Here is a 15,538-nt window from a genome sequence, read left to right on the forward strand (position 1 = left end):
CAATTCACCTCATGGTTAGTTAGGCCATCCATGCTAATAGGAGCAGGTTGAAAAGCAACTGGATGTTTCCTCTCTTCTGCAGGTACTAATGTGTGTGCCCTGAATAATGGTGGTTGTGAGCAATTGTGCCTGTACCGGGGAGGAGGCCAGCGGACATGCGCGTGTGCCCATGGCATGCTCTCTGAAGACAGTGTGAGCTGCCGCGACTACGATGGCTACCTGCTATACTCAGAACGCACCATTCTCAAGAGTATCCACTTGTCAGATGAGAACAACCTCAATGCACCCATCAAGCCGTTTGAAGATGGCGAGCACATGAAGAACGTCATTGCCTTGGCCTTTGACTATCACCATGGCAGCAAGGGCAGCAACCGCATCTTCTTCAGCGACATTCACTTTGGCAACATCCAGCAAATCAATGACGATGGCAGTGGGCGCAGGACCATAGTTGAGAGTGAGTACTCCGGTTCCCCTTCCCACTCTTCTCTTTCCTCTGAGGAATGTTTGCAGGAGAGCAGCCTGGCCTTTGTGGGTTCCAGAAAACAAAGTGAGAGGTTGCTATGGCTTCTGTCTAATCCTTTGCACATGTGACTGTTGCAGAGGCCACTTGAAGAACTACAACATTTCTGTTTGGGTGGGAGGATCCAGTATTACAAGGCTGGGCCATGGACTCAAGAGGATTGGATTGATTGTGGTCTAGACTTCAGCAGAACTCTAGGGTCCGGCAGGACTATTGATGGGAATTCAGAACAAAGTCTTCTGGGTGGAACTAGCTGTGGGCAGGAAGTCACAGAGTTCTTCTGCAATGGTGGAAGTCATTCTGGAATCTGTAAATCCTCCCATTAAACCGAGGGCAAGGCTTTGTAACAGTGACCTGGTTCACGTGCCACACATGGCTTAATGCGAATGTGTGAGTGCACCAACTTCCTGAAGAGCTCACAGCCACTTTTTCTTCACGGTCCTTTTTGCTGGTAGGCAAGGTTTGTTCTTGCTTTATGGCTCATGGTAGTTTAGGAGAACCACAAACCTGGGTTTGGACAGCTTGCTAAGCCAAGCCTTGGTTTAGCTTAGTCTTGTGTGGCAGTAAAAAAGGACCAGGTAGGATCTAGGTGACTGTGAGCTGATTTCAAGGAGTTGGCACACTCCTGTGTTCACACTAAGCTACCTCCAGATTGAGACAGAGAGAGTCCATGTGATGGTTCAGTGAGAGAACAGGAATGATCCCTGAGGTTGGAGACTTAAGGACAGCTGTTGCAAGGGCTGCAGAGCTCAGTTGATTGAGCATAGGCTGAAGCAAGAGGTAAGGTAGGGAAAACCTGGCAGCACTTTCTGGCTGTTTTGTACCATGGCTTTATGGTGATGGATATTAGATAATTTCTATACAGCTTAATATATTAAACATATCTCTAAGTGGTGTACTGAAAACTGAAGCAACAGCAGACAAATAAAAATATTTATGTGAATAAAATGGTCATTTATCCCTAAATCATCTTGATCCATCCCTGGAGGAAATTATTTGGAAGTTGATTGCCAAGAGCAGTTTTCTTCAGAGCACTTGCCTAGGCAAACCTAGAGCACCGCAAGAGCCATAGAGGCGCCCTCACTCCGTCCTTCTTCCTGGTGACATTTAGTATAGAGGCAGGGAACCTGTTGAACTCCCAACTTCCATAAGACCCAGCTACCATGGCCAGAGAACACTGGTGCAGGATATGGTAAGCAGGGCTGCGGATGGAAGGAAACTATTGGCGATCACCAATGTCCTTAGGGGAATGAAGGAGCAACCTGGAATCAAGCCCAGTGGCTATGCAGGAGGATGGGAAACACCAGCAGGGATATATATCCTCATATTTGAATGACAAAAGTCTCTGTGTTGCAATTGCGCATATTTAAAGTGGTACCAGAATAAGGTTTGAGCAGATGGCCAGTGGGTTTCTGGGATTCTGGTCATTAATACATCCCTGCCATTCTAAGGCATAGTGGCTTTACAACAAAACTTGGCAAGCTCCCCTTGCTTACATTCTTCTTTGCAAGAAGAAATTGTTACTGAAATCTGAGCATACCTTGGATCTTTCTGAGGAGCTATTCTTGGCCCTAATTTTTTGCTTTCCCTTGATTAACTTTTATTATTTCCTCCCACAGCTGTTAAGAGAGTCACATCACAGAGGTAGCGCTCTATGAGGCGCTTTAAGCATCCTAATGCACCTGTTCACACTTTGCAATAATATGTTTGCAGTCTTCTAGTCTTAATTATTTGAGGATAACCAATTTGTTCTGTAGACAGAGTACATTGGGAGCACATTGGGAGGGGAAGTCAGCTCATGTTTAGAGTGCTGTATTGTGTCCCACAAAACAAAAACCCAATTTGAACATTTATATATGAAATACAGGCTAGCTCATGAGTGCATAACCCTGGCTGCTTAGTGCCAACCTAAGCAAGAAACGTTATATGGAGCTTATTCTGGTTTAGGGCATTTGATGAGTTTGAAGGGGGAAGAGAGGTGCATCATTTCATACATTAGATCTCACTGAGAGTTGGAGGTGGGCGGGGGAGCAATTGTACGGCTGTGTGAATGTAAGATGTGCTACTTCGTGCTCTCCTGCGTGGGCCAGTGGTATGCATCATGGGTCAATGTGGCTGTCCTACCATGGCCCAGTCTCTGCAGAAGACATGGTACCTGCTGTCTTTTGCCTAAAATAGAATTGCAATGGTGGAGGAAATAAGCTCATGTTTAAAGTGTTATACTGTGGTTTGCAAAATGCAGAATCGGTTCTCCCTGGGTCTTCTGTCTGGAGCTTTGACCAGAATACTCTTCCTGTAGAATGGAAGGGCCCAGCCTGCGAAGCAGTGGGGAGAAAGATTTGGCTTGCCTTGAAGGGGCCCTCCTGCTGAGATTGTAGTTTGTGGGGAACAAGAGGATGCAGCTGCAGCTTCTTAGCAAGGGAGAGGCTGAAGCAGCAACCAAGGTGGAAAAGACCTACATCATGGCCACTAAGCAAGGGGAAGCACAGAGGAACCACACACCCCCTTTGCTAGCAGCCAAGAGCTGGAGGGAAATGATGCCAAAGGAGAGGAAGAGGTGATGGCACTGCCCCTTTAGGGGTGGATAAATCTGTCAATTTCCATTTCTCCCCATTTCTGGTTTTTAATTGTTTTAGCATTCGTTTTAAAGCCTTTTAAAGTATTGTGTTGTTATTTATGCTTTTGTATTTGGTTTCACTGTTTTGTTAAATCACCCTGGGATGCTTCAGGATGGAGGACAGTTAGAAGTGAAATGAATATTGCCTTCCGTTTCAGTGGGCCCTTAGAGGATGGAATGCTGGGCTAGGGGAGCCCCTGGTCTGCCCTAGGAGGGCTATTCTTATGTTCTTAAGAAAAGAGGTTCCTTCACGGCTAGTTCATGCCAGGACCATTGATTAATCATGGATCTTTAGCTCATTAACTGTTTGGCTTTTAAGTTAAGAATCAGCCAGTAAGCCAGTTAAATGCATACATGTTTATTGGAATGCTTTTTTCTTTCTTTTCTTTTTGAGGTTCCTAGATGAAGTAGGTTGCCTTTCAGAGGCAGGAGTACTTCAGTTTTAAAGAAATTAGCTGCCACTTATTGTTAAAGAGAAAGGAGAAAGACAGGAGTCTTTTTGTTTCCTGTCGAGTGTTATGAAGCAGGCAGTGCTCTGACCCACTTTGGTTTTGAGTTAAATTGCTGATTTGAGAGGTAACAGAAGCCAACAGTCTTCTCGCAGCTACTAGGTATTCCTCACCCATGTTTTAATGTACACCAGCTGTTAACAGTGGCCAAGACTAAGATATGTGCAGCTCATTCCTAATGCCTGTTGAAAGCAAAATCAACCATTCACTCTCTGTTCAGTTTTGACTGCATCTCCAGTTGCTGACTGTTTTCTCAATACTATTCACAGACTTGCCTTTAGTGAGTTAATACTGATCCGGCTCATCTTCTTGGCTAGCATGGCATCCTTTTGCTCATGTCCTCCTTCTCCAGAGTCATCAGACAATGCTGGACACAGTATTAAGCAAGTGTCCTCCAGGCACTTGTGTGGAAAACCTCTCAGTGCTAGAGTTACTGTATGTTAAGAATCAGTACCTAGTCCATTCAAATGTCATCTTTCATCCCTGCCTGCCTGCTCCCTTCTCTTGCATCTTGAACGGTGTATATAAATTAGAATTCCAGCAGTGGGTTTAATGAGATTCAAACCTTTCTGTGCTCAGGGCATTGCCGCTCATGTTACTGTTTGCTCTGCTAATATGTGTGGCTGAGCTCTGAGTCTCCCCCTCCCTTTCTGGAGTGGCAGGCAAAGGAAGTAGAGCCCCCTGCGCCTCATTCAGTTTTCAAACACAGGCTTGGGGCATAGCAGCAGGGTGTGCCATTGCATATGGAGATGAACAAATTAGTTTCCTTCTGTTTATTAATTTTGGGGGCTGAGACGTGCAAATACAGGCATGCCAAGATGGATAATTGCCAGTGGCTTCTGCATTTACTTGTTGCTGCTCCTTTGAATGGTTAGTCCAGTGGAAGAAAGAGCTCCTGTGCTTTTTATTTTTTGTAGGAGTAAGGAATGCTGGTAGTTTTCCCTTCCCCTGAGTTGTCAGGAATATCCGAGAGATTGGCGGTCTTTGGGAGCCACCTGCTGTGTGGTACTGTCTTGGTTTGAGTCAACTCTGAAGTATGCTCATAACTGAGAATAATGTCACCCTGCCTTGCCTTCAGTTTACATAGGGAGCCAATACAGGTTAAGTCCCCTTTTCCTTACAGTGCTGAGATGCCATTGACACAGAAGCTGATGCTACAGTAAATGAGTGACAGAGCACCAATGTCTACTAGTTATAATGCTGGTTATTTCAAATTTATGACCCACCCTTCCACTTGAAAGGGAGTGCAGGGTGGCTCACAGTAATAAAATTACATCAATACCATTTTGAACGGTGCTTTTATGTATTGCAGGCAGCAGTTAAACCCAGATTATACATTTGTTATGTGCATATTCCACCTTTGTTTAGCAGAACTCACTTCTGTATACATGGGGGTTCCCAGGTGATCTCCCATGGAGGAAGTTAACAGATCCAGCTTCATCAAAGCTGCTGCAGCAGGTCTCTTCATCCACAAAAGGTGGAAACAGCCAATATCTGGAAGTGCCCTGGGACATTAGTCCAGCTGAACAGCTTAGGATGTTTATCACACATATTGACATGGTTCAAACATCACATTAAACCAAAGTTAAAATAAAATATTGTTGAATGTGATGGAGCTGCATGCTGACGCAATTATCAGCACTTTGCTCCGCCTCTGCTCTTGCTGCTGCCGCGCTGCCAATAAACAAGCCATAGTCAGCTTCCTGGGTCATTGAAACCTGGACTTGTGGTTTATTTCCCCAAACAAGCCATGAAGCTAATGCTTTTGCATGTGGTTTGTTGGGAGAGAAGCAAACCACAAGCACATCGTTTGCATGTAATGCCTGAACTATGGTGTGTTTCTTGACAGCACACAGGAGTCTGGGAGGAACAAAGGATCTGTGTTTTCAAGAGTTTGCACCAGTCCACTGATCATTCAGACTAAACTATTTTCATTTGAACTATGGTTTAATGTGATGCACAAACTAGACCGTTGTTTGAGGCAAAACCTAAAAATACAGGGGACGTTTAATGACAGAGAATGTACAAAGTGCCTGCAGCAGCAGCAGCAGATCCAGGGCTGCACAGGTGGGGGAGCAAAGCATAGGAAGTGGCTTTATATTGAGCAGTGTCATGGCTGGTGGTGGTGGCCATCCAAGCTCTCAGGCACAGAGGGCTCTTCTGCCCCGTGGCTCTCGCCTAAAGGTGCATATTCTCCTCCCTCTCTCCATTCACTGAGTTACCATGTAGTTTGCTGGTCAAAGACGTGAACTGAAGGGGCATGATGAACTGGCAGCCTTTGCTAAAGCTAAAGTTGTGCACATGGGTGAAGCTTGGCTCATGCTGGGGCATCTGTGGCTTGTTTTTGGACTGGCAGGGGCACTCATAACAGCACAGGGAAGTAACTCACTCCAGAATGACAGATTGGCCACAATCACCCAGGGAGTTTACATATCAGAGCAAGGAATTGAACCTGGTGCATCAGAGTCTCAGATTATCGAGGCATTGTTTCCTCCAGGCTGTATTCAATTACCAAAGGCAAATGTGAGAAAAGTCTCTCCTTGCTATGATGCATCATGGAGCGCTCAATTAAGAAGCGTTGCTGAGAGACAGCAGAAGAACCCATGCTGATACTTTAATTGCAATAGTTTCCTTGGGTTGAAAGCATCTGTGGCTAAATCAATATAGACAATTAGTAAAGTTATGTTTATAGCAGCTAGATCGTTAAGCAATCTGTCAGAAATCCAAATGTGCCAATAATAATAATAATAATAATAATAATAATAATAATAATAATAATTTATTATTTATACCCTGCCCATCTGGCTGGGTTTCTCCAGCCACTCTGGGCGGCTTCCAACAAAATATTAAAATACAATAGTCTGTGAAACATTAAAAGCTTCCCTAAACAGGGCTGCCTTCAGATGTCTTCTAAATGTCAGGTAGTTGTTTATCTCCTTGATATCTGAAGGGAGGGCGTTCCACAGGGCGGGCGCCACTACCGAGAAGGCCCTCTGCCTGGTTCCCTGTAGCTTCACTTCTTGCAGTGAGGGAACCGCCAGAAGGCCCTTGGCGCTGGACCTCAGTGTCCGGGCAGAACAATGGGTGTGGAGATGCTCCTTCAGGTATACTGAACTGAGGCCATTTAGGGCTTTAAAGGTCAGCACTAATACTTTGAATTGTGCTTAGAAATGTACTGGGAGCCAATGTAGGTCTTTCAGGACCGGTGTTATGTGGTCTCAGTGGCTGCTCCCAGTCACTAGTCTAGCTGCCGCATTCTGGATTAGTTGTAGTTTCCGGGTCACCTTCAAAGGTAGCCCTACATAGAGCACATTGCAGTAGTCCAAGCGAGAGATAACCAGAGCGTGCACCACTCTGGCGAGACAGTCTGTGGGCAGATAGGATCTCAGCCTGTGTACCAGGTGGAGCTGGTAAACAGCTGCCCTGGACACAGAATTGACCTGCGCCTCTATGGACAGCTGTGAGTCCAAAATGACTCCAAGGCTGTGCACCTGGTCCTTCAGGGGCACAGTTACCCCATTCAGAACCAGGGAGTCCTCCACACCCACCCGCCTCCTGTCCCCCCCAAAACAGTACTTCTGTCTTGTCAGGATTCAACCTCAATCTGTTAGCCTTCATCCATCCTCCAACTGCCTCCAGACACTCACACAGGACCTTCACCGCTTTCACTGGTTCTGATTTGAAAGAGAGGTAGAGCTGGGTATCATCCGCATATTGATGGACAACCAGCCCAAACCCTCTGATGTAGCAGCTGCATGTAGATGTTGAAAAGGTTTTTTAAAGGTTACACATGTGGGGATGCCAGCCATGAGCTTGTGATGAAGTTTCAGCTCGCATTTGTTCACGTTTGTCAGGGCTGCCGCCCAGTCCCAGCTCACATAGGACCAAGTCAGCCAGCGTTCAGTTTCAAAGAGTCTTTATTGGATTACAGGTTCCATTTCCAAACTGCAACGTGCAGCCCTACTTCTTCTAGGTCAGAACGACGAAGACCCGTCTGAGTCTCCGCCTCTAGCGCACCAGCTTAATACCCTAGCCTTGCTCCACCTCCTGCGCCTTTCCTTCCGTCTCTGGGTCCTCCTGCCCCCCTGGGTCTCTCCTTTCCTACTCTCTTCTGACGCGGACCCCCCTGACCCTTCCGCCTCCTTGCGGCGGGCTTTGGGACTCGGTTCACTCTCTGGGCTGCTGGCTGCGCCAGCTTCCGTTACATTTGAACTTGGCGCGCGCGCCCAACTCTCCACTTTCCTCTTGATCGTTTCCTCGCTCCCCGAGGTGGGCGTGACTACTCCTGACTCATGCCCTCCCTCCTTCTGAAAGTCTCCGGAGCCCGATATCTGGTCCCCTTTCTCCCCGCTGCTCCCGGCTGGGAACGTGGGTCCCGATCTCCAACTGCTGCTTTCTGATCCCTCTCTGGACCCTTCTTCCTGGGGTGTCCCCCTGCTCTCCCCCCTTGCTCTGGCTGCTGGCGCTCCCTTCTGGGAATCCTCGGACTCGCTAGACAGGCTCGGTGATCTCGGGTCGTCATCCCCACTCATCCTTCCTTCGTATTCCTCCCCCTCGCTCTCTGTCTCCTCCCTTCTCTGCGTCTCTGCTCCTGAACCCCTGACATCCATCCCCCCTCGAAGCCCCCCCTTCCCCCCTCCCCGCTTTCAAGGGTGGTTGGTGGGTGCTCCGTCATCACGGGAGTGAATGTCGGATACAGTTCGCTCCCCGTTGCTGGCCGCCAACTGAAGACCTCCGAGTCTTCCTCCCCGCGTTCGTCAACAGTGGTCTCCTCCGCCTCCATCTCGGTGCCGCCGTGCTCGAAACCAAGGTCCTCCCCGCAAACGTCCATGTCCGTCTCTGCGTCTGTCGCTGGACCTGGTGTCTCCTGCCACTTCCGGCGCCACTGCTCCTCTGGCCGATCGTCCCACCAATACGAGTTGTCGGACGCCGAACCCTCCGGTGACCCCTCTGGGGAACGTGTGCGCGGTGCGGGTTCCCCTTCCGAGTCGAAGCCATGGAACGTGCTGGAGGAAAGCGTGGGCGTGAACAACCAGTCGTCGAAGAAGCCCGCTGGCATAGGTCTGTGTGGGAAAAGGGCATGAAACTCATCCTTGAGCAGGGGTTCCTCCAAGGCGTAGTCCGGCACCCAGCTATTAGTACTGGCCCGGGTGCCCTCCCTTGCTAGTAGATATTCTACTCCGTCTTCCCCCCATCTGGAGTCCAAAATCTCCGTGACTTCGTTGATGGGGTCCTGCTGTGGCAATCTTCCCACCTCCGTCCGCTCCGGAGACTGACTCGGTGCCGTTCCTGGTTCCTGGAACCTGTGCGGTGCCCTGTAGGGAGTGAGCACCGACCTGTGGAACACCGGATGCATCCTGGAACCCTCTGGTAGCACCAGCCGGAAAGCCACCGGGTTGATCTGCGCTTCGACTCGGTATGGACCGAGTTGCTTGTGCCCTAGCTTCCTCTTGGCTAACGATCGGGTCGGCACCGCGTGGGCTGCCAACCAGACCCAGTCTCCCACTCGGATCTCCTCGCCAACTCGCCTGTGCTTGTCAGCTTGGACCTTGTATGCGTGCTTCGCCAGCTCCAGCTGCCGTCTGAGTTGATCGTGGACCTCTTGCAACTCAGATGCGAAAGCGTCCGCCGTCTGTGGTTCCCCTTCCCCCACTCTGTCCAGTCCCGGGAAGGTTCTGGGATTCCTCCCATTGTTGGCGAAGAACGGCGTCACCCCTGTGGATACGTGTTTCGTGTTGTTGTAGGCGAATTCGGCGAGCGGCAGGTAATCCACCCACGTCGCCGGCTGTTGATTGGCATAGCATCTCAGGTACTGCTGCATGATGGCATTGACCCTCTCCGCTTGCCCGTTGGTCTGCGGGTGCCTTGCCGATGTCAGGTTGATCTTGACGTTCAGGAAGCCCATCAGCTTTTGCCAGAAATTCGAGATGAACTGGCGTCCGCGGTCGGACAGTATAGACCGTGGCAGCCCGTGCACTTTGAACACGTGATCTATGAACAATTTGGCTGTTTGTTCTGCCGTGGCCACCTTCGCACACGGTATGAAATGTGCCATCTTGGTGAACAAGTCCACCACCACTAGTACAGCTGTCTTGCCTCTCGAGCTGGGTAGATCCGTGACAAAGTCCAGGGCCACCCTCTCCCATGGTTCAAACGGCGTTTGCAGCGGTTCCAGCAGTCCCGCCGGTGGTTTGTGCACCGGCTTGGCCCTCTGGCAGGTGTCGCACCTCGCGACGTAGTCCGCGACTTCCCCCCTCAGTCTGGGCCACCAAAAGTCTCTTGCGACCAATTCCACCGTTTTTTCTGTGCCAAAGTGCCCGGCCGTGGGTGCGTCGTGCAGCTGCTGCAGTACCCGGGCGCGAAGTTCGTCTCCCGGCACGTAGACGGCCCCTTTACGTAAGAGCAAGCCGTCTCGTATCTGGAACTCGTCGCCCTTCGCCGTGCCCTTGTGCACCTCTGCCATCTTCGCCTGCGCGAATGAGTCGTCCGTCAACGCCCTTCGCACCGCATCCAGGTCTACTGTGGCTGAAGCGCACGCCCACGCTGTTGGCGCGAAGATGTGCATGGCCGCCGCTGGCGTCGCCTCTTCGAGGTACTGCGGTTTTCGGGACAGGGCATCCGCCATGATGTTGGTGTCGCCCGGGACGTACTCAATTCGGAAATTGAAGTCAGCAAAGAACTCCGCCCAACGGATCTGCCTCTGGTTCAGGAACCGAGCCGTGCGCCAGTGCTCCAGATTCTTGTGGTCCGTGCAGACCTGCACCGTGTGCTTGGCGCCGATCAGGAAGTGCCTCCACGCCTTGAAAGCTGCATGAATGGCAAGCAGCTCCCTATCCCAGATGGTGTAGTTCTGCTCCGACTTGCTGAGCTTTCTGGAGTAGAACGCCCCCGGCCTCCAGACCCCCTGCGGGTCCTTCTGCAGCAGTATCGCTCCCACTGCTCTATCGGACGCGTCTGTCTCCACCCTCAGCGGTCTGCTGGGGTCGATATGCAGCAGTTGCTCTTCCGACGCGAAGAGACGCTTGAGTGTCTGAAAGGACCGCTCCGCCTGCTCCGTCCAGATGAATTTCTTTTTCTTGGAGCTTAGCGTGTCCGTAATAGCTGCCGTCTGCATCGCGAACCCCTTGATGAACTTGCGATAGAAATTGGCGAATCCGACAAACCTCTGGACCTCTTTCCGGTTGCGCGGGCTCTTCCAATCCAACACCGCACGAACCTTGGCGCTGTCCATGGCTAGCCCCTTGTCCGACAGCTTGTAACCCAAGAAATCCACCTCCGTCGTGTCGAACTGGCACTTCTCCAGTTTGGCGTACAGTCTATGCTGCTGCAGCCTCTTCAGCACCTCCCGAACGTCCTGGTCGTGTGCTTGCTGCGAGTCAGAGAATATCAGGATGTCATCCAGAAAGCAGACGCACTTCTTGTAGAGGAGTCCCGCCAACACGTGATGCATAAAAGCTTGAAAAACGTGGGAGCCATTTTGCAATCCAAAAGGCATAACTCTATATTCGTAGGTGCCCAGAGGCGTGAACATGGCTGTCTTCCACTCATCGCCCTCCCTCATACGGATGAGATTGTACGCTCCTCGCAGGTCCAACTTGGTGAACACGCGTCCCTTGCGCACCGTCGCCAGCAGGTCGTCAATCCTGGGCATAGGGAAATCGGAGGGCTTGGTCATTCTGTTTAAGAGGCGGTAATCCACGACCAATCTTTTTTGGGGCGTATCCTTTTTCTTCACGAAGAAAACAGGACTGCCCCCTACTGCGCTGGACTCCCGGATGAAACCGCGCTGCAAATTGTGATCGATGAACTGTTTGAGTTCCTGTAGTTCGTCCTCAGACATGGAATATAGCTTCCCCTTCGGCAGCGTCGCCCCTGGCAGGAGGTCAATCTTGCAGTCATATTGCCTGTGCGGTGGTAGCTTGTCTGCCTCTTTCTCGCAGAAGACCTCCAGAAAGTCCGCGTATTTGTGGGGAACTGCTTGCAACGTTCCCAACTGCAGTTGTGAGTCCTCCTCCTCCCCCTCCTGCCTGGGCAGGATGCAGTGTTCTGCGCAGTAAGAGGAGCCGAAGATCAGCTGTCTCTGGTACCAAGCCAGCGTTGGACTGTGCCTGTCCAGCCAACTCATGCCCAACACAATGGGCGTGTCCGACAGTCGGGTGACATTAAAACTGATGACTTCCCTGTGGTTACCAAGTTGCATCACCATTGGTGGCGTCTGCTTCACCACCTGCCCCCCTAGCAACTCTCTGCCATCCACTGTGACGACTTGCAGGGGCAGAGTGGCAGGCAGCAGCTTTATACCCTAGCCTTGCTCCACCTCCTGCGCCTTTCCTTCCGTCTCTGGGTCCTCCTGCCCCCCTGGGTCTCTCCTTTCCTACTCTCTTCTGACGCGGACCCCCCTGACCCTTCCGCCTCCTTGCGGCGGGCTTTGGGACTCGGTTCACTCTCTGGGCTGCTGGCTGCGCCAGCTTCCGTTACATTTGAACTTGGCGCGCGCGCCCAACTCTCCACTTTCCTCTTGATCGTTTCCTCGCTCCCCGAGGTGGGCGTGACTACTCCTGACTCATGCCCTCCCTCCTTCTGAAAGTCTCCGGAGCCCGATATCTGGTCCCCTTTCTCCCCGCTGCTCCCGGCTGGGAACGTGGGTCCCGATCTCCAACTGCTGCTTTCTGATCCCTCTCTGGACCCTTCTTCCTGGGGTGTCCCCCTGCTCTCCCCCCTTGCTCTGGCTGCTGGCGCTCCCTTCTGGGAATCCTCGGACTCGCTAGACAGGCTCGGTGATCTCGGGTCGTCATCCCCACTCATCCTTCCTTCGTATTCCTCCCCCTCGCTCTCTGTCTCCTCCCTTCTCTGCGTCTCTGCTCCTGAACCCCTGACAACGTTCAATAGCAGTTCTGATGTAGCACAAAAGGACGAGCAAGCAAATAATTGGGGTAGTGCCTGAGAGCTTTGTGGAATTAAGATTGGTGCTATTGTATAAGGGCTCGTAGAGAAGATAAGCCTTTGTAAGAGCAGGCCTAGGGAAAAACCAGGTAGCTCAATGAACGCTTAGCTCCCACTAATGCAGCAGGACAGAGGGAGGAGTGAAGTGGCTGCAACTTTCTCACTGGGCACCAGTACACTTGCTCATTCATGGTAAGCCATAGTTTGGCTTAGCGTTATGCGTGAACCACACTGTTTGCTCAGAAGCTTCTTTTGAGATCAAAGAAACACAGCAGTCAAGCTGGTTAAGCTGTGCTTAACGGATAGTCAGCAGAGCAGGGCTTGAGACAGATTTCTTGAGCAAACTGGGTGGGGAGAGCATAGAGTGGACATCTAGTTGCTAAAGCCTGAGAGTTAAAAGGCTGTGTAAGGAAACCAGTATTTTGCTGAAGTTACACCATACTCTACCTTCTCCAGATGTTGGCTCTGTTGAGGGGCTGGCCTACCACCGAGGCTGGGACACTTTGTACTGGACGAGCTACACCACCTCCACCATCACCCGGCATACTGTGAATCAGACCCGCGAAGGAGCTTTTGAGAGAGAGACCGTCATCACCATGTCGGGGGATGACCACCCTCGGGCCTTTGTGTTGGATGAATGCCAGAAGTAGGTTCCAGTGTGCAAACCCTTGGAGTCACTGGGGAATCTGGTTATTCTTATTTGTTGATTCATTTAAATGTTTTTGTACTGAATGGCATGCAAACACTTGACCTTCAAGGGCTCCCACAGCAATTTACAATATTTATATAGTACAGATCAGTTTTAGACAATGGTTAAGATTTAAAATCTATAGCATTGTTATCCAAACCATCAAAGTGAAAACCAAAATATGCACTAACCCAGCAAACTGTATATCTTCCTGAAAGGGAGTCAAGTGCACTTTTGGAGAAGGGAGTTCCAAAGAGGTACATCCTAGAGAAGGCCTTTGCACAGCCTCTCACATTGGCATTCTATGGAGGGCCTTGTCATCTCAATGCATGAGAGGGAACACAAAAGATAAAAGAAGATTATTGCATGTTATTTCATGTGTAAAAGAGCCTCTCTCTCTTGTATACATTCTTCCCAACATTTCACCTGGCATGGGAAACAGAAACTTTCACTTCAGTGTCTAATTAAGCTGGTTTATTTGTGCATTTGAACCCTAAACTATGGCTAATATTGCCTATGGTTTGCCAACACATGCCAACCTCAAATCGTGGTTTGGTTGCTCCAGTAAGCCATAGTCAAATCTAACCACTTTTTCACCAAGTTCAGACATCATGCTAAACTGTGATTAGTTCAAAACGGGAAGAAAAGCTGCTTGTTCATATAATGATAAACCAAAGTTTAGCAAAACAGGCAGTGACCATTTTAGATGCATCCGATATGTGTGCAACCATGACTATGCACATTACACCAAACCCGAAAGTGACCTGTAAACATCACAAAATGGGTGGGGCAGGCTTACATGGGCCCCATCAGCACGGGAGGGGGGGGGGTTCTGAACATAAACCCCAGACAAATCGGTAATTGCCTGTACTTCTGATACACTGTGTTTTGTATACTTGTATATTTGTGAGTTGCTTTGAGACATTTTCTGTAGCATGTGACAAGGAAATGAAGTAAGTAAGTAAATTAAATAAACTCTAGACCATAGTTTTACACTACATTGGAACCACACCGTGGGAAAATATGTTCCTTCTGACACCCTCGGCACAGGTCTGTTACTTCTTTAAAGGTCAGAACCAGTACTTTGAAGTGGGCCTGGAAACAAACTTGTAAGCAGTACTGTTCTTTTAAAATAAATGTGATTCCCTCTGGCAAGCACACTTAGGGTGCTTAGCTACCACATTTTTGACCAGTGGTAGATTTGGAATGTTTTTCAAAGGCAGCCCTTATTAAAGCTCATTGCATTTATTGACCCTAGAGAGAGTACCATGCCATGTATCAGGATAGCCAGATCCCTGTTCTCCAGGAAGGATGCAGTTTGTACACCTGAACATCCAGGTACAAAGCTTGAATGCATCCTCCACTCCCACCCCGAAAAACAGCCTTGGAACTCTCCCTTTTAAAGTACGCAAGGCAACCTTTTTGTGTAGACCCTGAGTGGTGATGTCTAGGCAGACTGGGAATGAATGCGAACTGAAAGTCTGAGGAACCACTGGAGTGAGCTTTCCTGGTTGCTGTGGACAAGCTTCGCTGTAAAACATCCCAGCCACAGCTGACCAAACAGTCTTTCAGAGTCAGAGAGGTGGTAGCAAAAAGCTTGCTCAAGGCATATGCATCTGCTCCTCAATAATCAATTTTCCCCTTCCCTTTAGCCTGATGTTTTGGACCAACTGGAATGAACAACACCCCAGCATCATGCGGGCTACACTATCAGGTGCCAACATGATCACCATCATCGACAAAGACATTCGCACCCCCAATGGTCTGGCCATTGATCACAAGGCGGAGAAAATCTACTTCTCCGATGCCACACTGGACAAGATAGAGCGGTGTGAATACGACGGCACCAAGCGATATGTAAGTCAGCAGGGCTCCTTCCCAGGGGGTCTGGCGTTAGCAGGCTCTAAAGAAGAGGTGGTGAACCTGTGGCCCTCCGTGTGTTTGCTGCATTACAACTCCCATCATTCGTTGCCTGTGGCTATACTGGCTGGGGTTGGTGGGAGTTGGAGCCTTAGCAACACCTGGAGGACTATAGGTTGCCCATCTCCGCTATAAAGTCTCAGAAGTTAGTCACTTCTTGCCATTTGACCATGGGGTGAAGCAGACCATTTCTCACAGATGTGGAAGTGGACCAGTATGATGAAGCTCTTGTTTCTTTTTAGTCACTGAGGGACATGAAAGCCCACGGAGGGCACCCCACCCCCCACTTCTTGTCCAGTAACTGGAGACAGTTGTTTTGTGGTTTTTTAAGAAGTAGAAGA

The 15,538-nt window shown here is 49.9% G+C and overlaps 1 protein-coding gene across 3 annotated transcripts in view; it reads left to right on the forward strand.

Moving 5' to 3' along the window:
* LRP1 (LDL receptor related protein 1) overlaps positions 1-15,538 on the forward strand; it is a 326,669-nt gene that overhangs the window by 245,263 nt on the left and 65,868 nt on the right. For all 3 annotated transcript variants that reach the window (XM_083486061.1, XM_083486059.1, XM_083486060.1), the window contains 3 exons: positions 83-454; positions 13,046-13,235; positions 14,930-15,134. In XM_083486061.1, the coding sequence (XP_083342187.1) occupies positions 83-454; positions 13,046-13,235; positions 14,930-15,134 (767 nt within the window). The remainder of the gene's footprint in view (positions 1-82; positions 455-13,045; positions 13,236-14,929; positions 15,135-15,538) is intronic.

This window comes from Podarcis liolepis, assembly GCF_965112155.1.
Source record: "Podarcis liolepis genome assembly, chromosome: 2".
NCBI lineage: Eukaryota > Metazoa > Chordata > Lepidosauria > Squamata > Lacertidae > Podarcis > Podarcis liolepis.